This window comes from Rissa tridactyla, chromosome 18 (assembly GCF_028500815.1).
Source record: "Rissa tridactyla isolate bRisTri1 chromosome 18, bRisTri1.patW.cur.20221130, whole genome shotgun sequence".
Taxonomy (NCBI): Eukaryota; Metazoa; Chordata; class Aves; order Charadriiformes; family Laridae; genus Rissa; species Rissa tridactyla.
In genome coordinates, this window is record NC_071483.1 from 4,204,667 (window position 1) to 4,214,132 (window position 9,466).

The following is a 9,466-nucleotide window of genomic DNA, read 5'->3' on the forward strand; positions in this document are numbered from 1 at the left end:
GTCAGGCTGTGGCCAGGCAAGGACAAGGACACCAACCACCCAGGCAGAGCTGGCCCAGATGAGGAGGGCTGTATCTTACACACGTACATAAATACAGTTCGGAGGGGGGACCTGGTGGGGAGGGGGCTGTGCCGCTCTCCGGAGGGTCCCGCGCTGGTGCTGTCTGTGGGGGTCCTTCATGAGCCATGTACGGGGCTCCCCGGGAGGGAGGTGGGGTGGTTCCCCCTCGTGATGGAGGGGGTGATGGGCATCCTTCATGCCAGCAGCTGGGGCAGGGGGGTGTCTGGAGTAGGAGGCCTCCCGTCCCAGTGCGGGGATGCTGGCAGGGTCTCCCCATCCTGCCCCATGGCACGTCTGGGCACGAGGGCCACATGCCACCCCATCATAGCACCTGAATGTCCCAGATCTGCGTGGGTCTTTCCTCAGCCATGTCCCAAACAATGGCATGGTCCCGGTCGTAGGCTCGGCCGCCTGTGGAACAAGCGGAGGGTTTCAGGAGGGCAGACCATGCTCCTGATGGCGGTGAAGGGGTGGGTGCCCCATCTCAAGGCCAAACATCCTGGTTTTGGGGGTCCCTGGGAAAGCAGCCCCTGCGCCAGCGCTGAGACCTCACCTTTTATATCAAGAATCGTGTCCTCGAACATCTGGCTGTGGATCCGTCCCTGAGAATCGATGCTCCAGGTTTGACGCGGCATCCGAGTTTCGGACCATAGCACGGCTTTTGCGCCCTTCCCGGCTGGCCCAATGACCTGCAGGCTCATGTTGGGGGCCACCTGCAAGGAGCGGCGGTGGCCGGGTCAACCTGCTCCTCTCCATTGCCTCTGCCCGGCGCAAAGGCTTGGAGCTCAGAGGGGTTTCCCTGTAAACGTGGCTGGTTCTGGGGTGGGACATGGGATGAGCAGGAAAACCCCTCAGTGAGAGGTGGGGACGATTAGGGTGACAAAAACTCCTCAGGGAAGACAGGAATGCCTTCACATCTCCAAGGGAGACTTGGGGAGGAGAGAATCAGCCGATCTTTGGGGACGAGGCTGAGGTCGGATGCTGGGAAAGGCTGTTGTAAGCCCTAGAAGATCGCTGTGAGGTGGGGAGTGACCCAGCAGGAGTCTTGCCGGGGGCTCCCCCGTCCCCTCCCCGACGCTGGCTGTCACACGCGAGCCCTGACCTGGTTTTTGATCAGCCCGTCCTCGTAGTACCAGACGGAGCTGCTCTGCTCGCTCAAGCTGGAAACGACCACCCGCCCCGCTTTCATGTCCTCCACGTCATCGGGGACGGAGAGGTAGAGCTCCAGCTCCCTGCTCCTGATGCGGAAATAGATCCGCCTCTGGAAGGAGAGAAACCTTTTTTTGCACCAAAAAGCCCTGCTGCCCGCACCTCCGGCCCCATACTCTGCGGCTGACTGAGGAGGGGCCTCACCCAGCTTGTGGCTTTGGGAAGGGAGGACACTGGTCCCCTGGGGTGGCTGCCCGAGGGTTCTCCTTGTCCCCCCGCTGGCGGCCCCTGCCTCTCCGCAGGGTGACGGCTGTGGCCTGTCTCCCACAGCTGGCACCGGCGCAGCTCTCCCTGCCGGGATGCTGGGGTGTTTTGCAAGGCGCCTGCCCATGGGGAAGGTTTTGCCACCAAGGCAGCCACTCCCAGGGCGGGGGGACAGGGACCTGGGGGGGCTGGTGCCGGGCTGGCGGTGCCTTTCGTGGGCCGGAGCTGTCAGAGCGTTCTGCTGGTTCCCCAGCTCACCCAGAGCCGCCATCACGTCCTCCTCCTGGCCGTGGGGACTTCAGCTCCATGTGAGCTGCCTGCGTCGGGGTTTTGGGGGTTCATCCCCCCGTCCCATCCCAGCGCTCACCTGGCGGATGGGGTAGAGGGACCCCACGTGCTGGAGCCCGCTATACGTCAGCCAGTTGGTGATTTCGGTGCAGTCCAACAGCCACTGGCGCCCACGGAAGTCGCTGTGTTCGCATAGCACCCAGCTGCGGGGGACGGGACGGGATGGGACGGGCAGAGCATGGTTACCCCCGGGCGGGCAGACAGCAGCCCCCGGCTGGGGGAGAGCGGGGCTGGGGCTCACTTACATCCCGCCTTTGACGCGCACCGACAGCACATGGTTGTTGAAACCCTCTGCCTGCAGACTCCGCACTTCGTTGTTCAGCTCGATCTCCTTCCCCTCGAAACACTCCAGCCCGTGCAGGAAGATGGAGGGCTCCGAGAAAAACTGCGGGACAGAGGAAGAGGAGTGAGGGGGACAAGCAGAAGGAGCAAGCACCCGTGGGGGCAGAAGGGCTCCAAGGCTGGAGAGCCAGTGCTGAGGGGAAAAAGGAGGTTCTTGGGAGGCTTCTGCCCCAGTGTTGGTGGCACTCACCACTGGAACCTTCTTCAAGGAGTGGATGGTGGTGGAGGAGAGGCAGCCCATGGCGCTCAGCGTGGGGTACTCGCCCTCGGACAGCACATGCTGGTCCCCGGCGAAGGCCTGCCCATCGAACAGGATCCAGCTGGCAGGGAGGAGTGTGCCCAGGCTGACGCGGCCATTGTGGTAGGCTTCCATCCCTCTTGCAGCACCCTCGTCCTCCCACCCTCCCAGGGAGCCCCCATGGGCACCCCTAGGCTGCCGACCAGGCTGACATCCCTGTTCCCGTCCCCAGTTGGAGGCAACGAGGCCCCAGGACACCCTACCTGCCCCCGCGGACTCTGCAGGAGCGTGGGACGAAGGCAGCGGGCAGGGTGTCCTGGTCCTCCTCAAAGGCGACGTGGTCCCCCAAGAAGTCGGGCTCTGAGAAGAGCAGGATCTGGGGAGGGGGAGCAGAGGAGCTCGGTGAGGGGGGCAAAGCATCACCACCCCCCCGCAAGGGGCCGCATCCCCCAGGGGGGCACGTCCCCCGCCCCATCTGCCACCCCTGACCTTGGAGACGAAGTGGAGGTTGCGTTCCCCAACCTGGAAGCAGACAGAACGGGGCTGGTTGGTGTCTTCTCCCAGCCCGGCCCCCGCCAGCCCCACGCGTGGTGGCACCAGAGGGTCCCGGGGGGGAAGGGGGGGGTGTCTGTCGCTCTCACCTGCAGGATGGGCTGCGCTGAGGCGATGCGGCAATCCGTGGCACCCCAGTCTTCGCAGTTGCGGTACACCCCCTTCTCCAGGATGTACTGCTCGCCCGAGAAGTTGGTGCCCTCGTAGGCCACCCACCTGCCAGGAAAACGTGGGTGCTGGCTCACCCCCCCACCCCCCCCCCATAATCCATCCCCCCTGCCCTCCCTCTTCTCCATCCCGGCACTCACACGCCGCTCAGCACGTGGATGGACTGGGTGACGGTGCCATAGCCGGCCAGCTGCGTGTCCGGCAGCGCCTCGCTCAGCTCCACGCTCGGGCCCTCCTCAAAGTCCATGGCCTCGAAGAGGACCAGCGCCGGGTCGGAGAAGTCCTGCGGGGAGAAGGAGCCCCCCCAGAACCCCTCGGTCTGTGGCAGGGGGAAGGGGCTGCGAGCCGGGTGGTCTCCCCACACGCAGCCCCAGGGACCCCAGGGAGGGTGGGAGCAGCTCTGGGCACCCAGACCTCTGCGTGTGATGAGTTTGGGGGATCTCAGGCCATGTTTCCCTGTCTGTTGCAGGCAGGGAAAGCTCCCTTTGGCTGGGTCTCCCTCCCCACACTGGGTCTGTCCCCAAGCGATGCCACCACCCCTGCCCTCACCGTCCGTATCAGCCGTAAGGACACCAGCTCCTTGCTGTAGCCGCCCCACTGCCTCCAGTCCTGGTACTCCCCTTCCTCCAGCAGGTACTGGTGGCCACGGAAGCCTTCCTTCTCGTAGCCGACCCAGCTGTGGCACAGGCAGATGCAGTCAGTGAGGTCTCCAGAGGATTTCCACATGCCGGGACACGGGGACACCATCCATGGCACTCCAGTGCCACCCTCTCCCCCACGCTGCTTGTGGCCATCCCGCAGCCCCGGGCAGCCCCTCCAGGCCTTTTCCCAGGGGTGACTGTCACCTTCCCAGCCTGCTCCAGCCGGGATTGCCCACCCTGCGCCACTCACCAGCCACCCAGGACGTGGAGGGAGCCCACAGTGGGCAGTGCCGGCGCGGGCAGGCGCTTCAGGTCGTAGATGTCTCGGCTGATGGCAAAGCTGCGTCCCTGGAAACCCGCGGCCTCGTAGATCAGCACCTGGGGACAGGGTGGGGTGAGCGCGGTCCCATGGCCATCCGGGCCCCATGGCCTCTATGGGTGCTGGCCCAGCACTCACCTGCGGCTCGCCAGGTCTCTCCACGGCCGGGCAGCCCTGGAAGGAGAAGGAGCCCCAGTGAGGCTACAGTTGCAAGAGGAAGCAGCACGGGGACATCCAATTCCCCCCCTTTAAAGCCTGAGCTGGTGTTTGGGACATTTTCATTCAAGAACAAGCTCTTTAGGACTTTTTTTTCTTTGCTTTCTTTCACCACTAACCCACTCCTGTGGGCGCATTCCAGAGCCACGCTCGGCACATTTCCACACCGAGCTCTCTCTCACTGATGTGAACCGGGAACCGCCAGGAGATGCTCTCGCCTGTCGTGCCCAGGGCTGGGTACGGCCCCAGCATCCCAGTAACCGTGTTCCAGCACTCACCAGCCTGATGGGGTGCATGGAGCAGATGGATGGGTCCTTTGCTCCCCAAGCCTTTAAATTGGGGTACCCGCCCGGCTCCAAAACGTAGGGGTCATCATCGAAGAAAGGCTTGGAGTAAACCAGCCACCTGGGGAAGAGGGGGAAAGCATCACGCCCTGCTCCAGCCCGTGCTGGAGACCACCCGGCCCCACGGTCCCACTCACAGGCCTGAGTGGACGATGATGGAGGCGGCGGCGAGCGGCTGGCCCTGCGTGCGGGTGTCCTCGGCCGAGTCGGTGAAGGTCAGCCGGGCGCCTTCACCGTTCTCCTCCGCAAACAGGCTGATCTCCGGGGTGCGGTAATCCTGGCGCGGGGCAGAACAGCGTTACTGGGGTCCGGTGCCCCCTGCTTGGAGGGTGCTGGGAGATGTGGGGGAGGAGCAGGAGGCTCGGGGGGGGGTCCCTGTGCTCACCCGCACCACCCTCTTGAAGGAGCCGATGCGGAAGGGCCGGCTGCCGCGGGGCTGCTCGCTCTGCCCGTACGCCGTCCAGGGGTTGTCGATCTCCACGTCCCCCTCGGCCAGGACACACTTGCGCCCGTGGAACCTCGGCTTCTCGTACATCACCCACCTGGGAGCGGGGTGGGAGCAAAGTTGGGGGGCGGAGGGGGGGGGGGAAGAAATTCTGCTCTTACCCGCAGCCCCACAGCCATGGGGAGCCTCAGGGTGGGGTGGAGACATCCTGCCACCACCGCGATGCTGGATCGCAGCCACGGTAATTAGCACTGGTGGGACGGTCACTCCTGAACCCCAGGCTGGGACCCGGACGCCATCCCCGGCATGGGGAGTGCAGGGCTCCCGGCCGAGCCCTCCCTCCTCATCCTCACCGCGTGTCCTCGCCCCGCCGCCGTCCCCTACCCGCCTCGGATGACCCGGATGGAGATGGTGTGCGAGAGCTCCCAGGACGTGGCATCGGGGACGTCGCCCCAGATCTCCCGTTTCTGGCCCGCAAAGCCGGCCTCGGAGAAGAGGATGATCTGGGAGGGGGTGACACAGCAGAGAGATGCTACCATATCGCACCACCCCGTGCTGCGGCCAGCCCAGCACGGCCCCACCACACTCCCCGTACCTTGCCGGGTCTCGTGTTGATCTTCTCGAAGCCCTCCTTGTCCTCCTGCTGCAAACATCCAAAGGGACGGGCGCGTGAGGAGCACGGAGGGATGTCAGTCGCTCCAGCCATCTCCTCGCAGCCCGAGGAAGCCGCAGCCACAGCCACAGCCTCACGTCTGGCGTCTGCCAATCCCTCCCACCGCCCCGAGCAGCCACACCTCGAGCATTCCTGCACTGCTGGGGATCAGCCTCCCCGCCCCGGGACCCTCCCATCATCCGCGGTGGCACCCTCCCATCGCTTGACCTGGTACCCTTCCGTCACCCCTCCTGGTACCCTCCTGTCATCCAGGGTGGTACCCTCCCATCACCCACCCTAGTACCCTTCTATCACCCATGCAAATGCCCTCCATCACCCGCCCTGGTACCCTCCTGTCACTCCTCCCAGTACCCTCCCATCACCCTCCCATCACACCAGGGGCTTTCACCACATGGGAAGCACAAACTGTGTGCTGGGAAAGATGCTCCAGGGTTCAGACCCCACCACCTCCCCACACGCCTGGGAGGGCAGAACATCTCCCCAGGCGCCATGTTGCGGGATTTACTCACCAGGACATCAGTGGGGTACAGGGCCACGGTGTTCTCCAGCTCTCCAGTGACAGGCGGGACGCGGCCAGGACTCGGGGCTTCCAGCATGGCCACGTCAGGGCCAGGGTGGTCACCAGGGCCCAGCCCATTGTTGTCCCCGGGGGTGGGCGAGCTCGTGGCCCTGCCGTCCCTGCCGGGCAGCTCGAGCAGGGCAGTGCCGGGGGAGACAAAGCGGCTGTAGAGCACGCTGTTGTCCAGGCGCGAGTAGGGCTTCCCCTCGTCAGCCACGGCCAGCCGGTGGTCCAAGAAGTGGGAGAGCAGCGCCATGCCCTTGAGGACATTCCCTCGGAAGAGCACGCTCCGCTCGGCCAAGCCCCCGGCTACTGGTTTGGTCTTTTCCTCCGCTCCCACCTGCCCCGGCGTCCCTGGGAGCGAGCCCCCTTCCACCTGGCCATTGCCAGCCATGCTGTCCCCAGGCACCCCCCGGTGGGACCCCACCAGCGCCCGCTCTTCGGGGCTCAGGTAGGGGTTCTCGATCTCCACCTCCTCCTCGGGGGTCTCCTCCTGCCGCCCCACCGGGCCCCGCGCCAGCAGCTCTCTCAGGGCCTCGGGCAGGGAGACAGGGGCGCGGGGGGCCACGTGGTCCTCGTGGATGGGGGGCAGAGCGGCACAGCGGCCCAGTGATGACGGCCGGGGCTGGCGCGGGGTCTTGGGCGCCTTCCGCATCTCTGAGGGCTCCATGTTGCGTAGCGTGTCCACAAAGATCTCCATGTCCACCAGCAGCTCGGGATCCTCCTCGGTCGCATCTGGGGGGCTCTCGGCTGGTGGGTCGTGGGCTGGGGGCTCAGCAGGGGGCTCTGGTTTGCTCTCAGGGTCTTGGGCCGTGCTTTGGGGGTCCCCTGTCTTCTCACCCCCCTCCAACACAACCTCAGCCTTCGGAGATGCTGGTCCTTCGGATGAAGGCTCTGGACCATCGCTTGCCTCTGAGGAGGGGTTTTCGGGGGCGCCACCGGCTCCCGGGGGGCTCTCTGTCCTCGGTGGTGTGGCTGAAATGGTGCTGTCCCCGTCTGCTGCGCTTCCCTCTCCCGCACCAGCCAGATCAGCTTGGCCGCCAGCATCCTCCAAGGGACACTGCGGGGAGCTGGTTATACTGGTTTGTGAGTCCCCGGGACTGTTGCCGTCTCTTGGGGTTGTGTTTGCCGGCGTGGCTTCGGCTTGTGGCAAGCATTTCTCCCCGGGGGATCCCTCATCCAGGAGCCCAGCGGCCTCCTCGGTGCCAGGCGAGCTCTCGCTGCCCGCTGTGTCCCCAGCAGAGCCGCTGCCATCCTGCCCTTGGCTCTCCCGCTGCGGCGGGGCCATCGTGGCACCAGCGGCATCGTGCATCCCGTTTTGGGCTTCCCTTCCCTCTGCCAGCCCCGGCTCGGCACTGACTGCCTCCCTGCCCGTCCGCAGCACAGTGACGTGCCTGGCCCTGGGCAGGGCAGAGACGCAGCCGGGCTCAGCCCCGCATGGGACACCGGGACCCTCGCCGGGACCCCCCGCCGGGCGCTGGGTGGGTCGGGTGGGGAGGAGGGTGCCGTGCACGTAGCTCTCCCTGTGCACAGGCACCTCGCGGGGGGCAGCCACCGGCGGGGGGATGCCACCGCCGCCACTGCCGGCCACCACCTTCCCCCTCTCGTCCTGCCGCCGGGGCTTCTGCGCGGGGGAATACACCTGCGAGAAGATGGGGCCGTGCGCGGTGAAGTCCTTGAGGAGGTTGACGGAGGACGAGCGTTCCCGGTGGGTCAGGGTGGCGGGGCCGGCCGGCGTCTTCTCCACGATCTCCCTCTCCCAGGCCTGCAGCAGGAGGGAGACGCGGGAGGGACTCCCCTCCCGGCCCTGCGTGCTCCCCGCGTTCTCCAGCCGCCGCGACACCAGCGAGACCTTCTGGAAGCGGGACCTGCCCTCGGGACTCGGCGCACTCGGCACCGCTTGCTTCATGCTCAGCTCCGCGCTGGAGACGAAGCCCCTGGCCTTGGCACGCCGCACCGATGAATCCATGCTGGGGGGGCTGGGGACGGGGCTGCCGTGGCCCTGTAACACCCCACGCTGCTGGGCTCGGCCCCTGCGGCTGCTGCGCTGGGGCTGGCGGAGCTGCAGGGAGAGAAGGAGAGCTGAGCAGAAACCACCCTATGGGGACAAGCCCTGGACCCTGAAAACCAACCTGAGGGGACAAGCCAAACCCTAAAACCCCCTAGACCTTCCTTTGATCCTGCAGGACATGTTGGGGGGGGGGTCCTGTGAGCACAAGCGGTGGCTTTGGGGCTCTCTGCAATGCTGGGGGTGCTCGTGTCATCCCTCCTGGCACATGCAGGATGTGGGGGGCACCGTGAGTCCCTCCGCCTGCCCGCCCCGATGCTTCTGCATCCAGCAGAGACGGCGGGGAGCTCCGCCGCGCCGCCAAGGTGGGCTGCGGCAGAGCCCGGCGAGCCGGCACAGCGCGGGTGAGTGTGCAGGATCCGGCCGTGCCATGCCGTGCCCCGAGTCATGCCGTGCCCCGAGCTGCGGGATGAGTCAGGCGGGCGGCAGGGCTGCGCCGAGTCAGCAAACACAGCAAACAAACAAGCCCAAAAAGCAACAGGCAAGCTGCTCCGCGGGGGAAAAGGGCCTGGCTGGCACCAGGACCAGAGCTGCGGTGGCCAGAGGGTTCACGGGAGGAGGTGAGGACCTGAGCATCATCTTCCCTTGCCCTTTCCCTCTTGCTGCTCAGCAAAGGTGGGATGGGCCCGTCCACCTCTGCAGCCCCATTGGCTTGAGAAAACGAGCTGCACTGATCACCTGGTGCTTGCACCCCGGTCCAAGCGGGTGCCCAGCGCTCAGCTCCCGCGCCCTTGTGTTCGGTGCTGCAAAACGGGCATCGCTGCGGTCCCCGGGGCGCAGGGCAGGACACAGGGCCACCAGCGCCGCCTTGGCTCGGGGGGATGCCGGCGGAGGCGTCGCTGTGCCGTGGCTGCGTCCCTGCCCCAGAAGGGTTTTATTGCTGGGTTTGGGAAGCAGCTGACGCAGCAGGTGCTGGGGAGGGAGCCGGGAGCGCGCTGGCATCTCAGCATCTCCCAATTAGAAGCTGCTCCGTGTCACCACCTGGCTACGGGGACAACAGCAGGGATGGGGCTTTGGCTTCAGCCTGAGGACCCTTGGGGTCTCCCCGCCGGGGATGGGGACACCTCCCTGCAGTGCCCC

The 9,466-nt window shown here is 66.1% G+C and overlaps 1 protein-coding gene across 1 annotated transcript; it reads right to left on the reverse strand.

Moving 5' to 3' along the window:
• Positions 1-382: 382 nt before the first annotated feature.
• Positions 383-8,287, reverse strand: CRYBG2 (crystallin beta-gamma domain containing 2). The gene is made up of 19 exons (XM_054223967.1): positions 6,269-8,287; positions 5,682-5,726; positions 5,471-5,589; positions 5,027-5,183; positions 4,779-4,918; positions 4,576-4,702; positions 4,220-4,255; positions 4,013-4,140; positions 3,671-3,797; positions 3,262-3,404; positions 3,043-3,169; positions 2,891-2,923; positions 2,665-2,777; positions 2,354-2,483; positions 2,067-2,206; positions 1,841-1,964; positions 1,163-1,321; positions 614-773; positions 383-471 (listed from the first exon to the last, which is right to left on the reverse strand). Exons 1-19 carry the CDS (start codon positions 8,285-8,287, stop codon positions 383-385), a joined length of 4,116 nt encoding a protein of 1,371 aa, XP_054079942.1.
• Between the last annotated feature and the right edge of the window lie 1,179 nt (positions 8,288-9,466).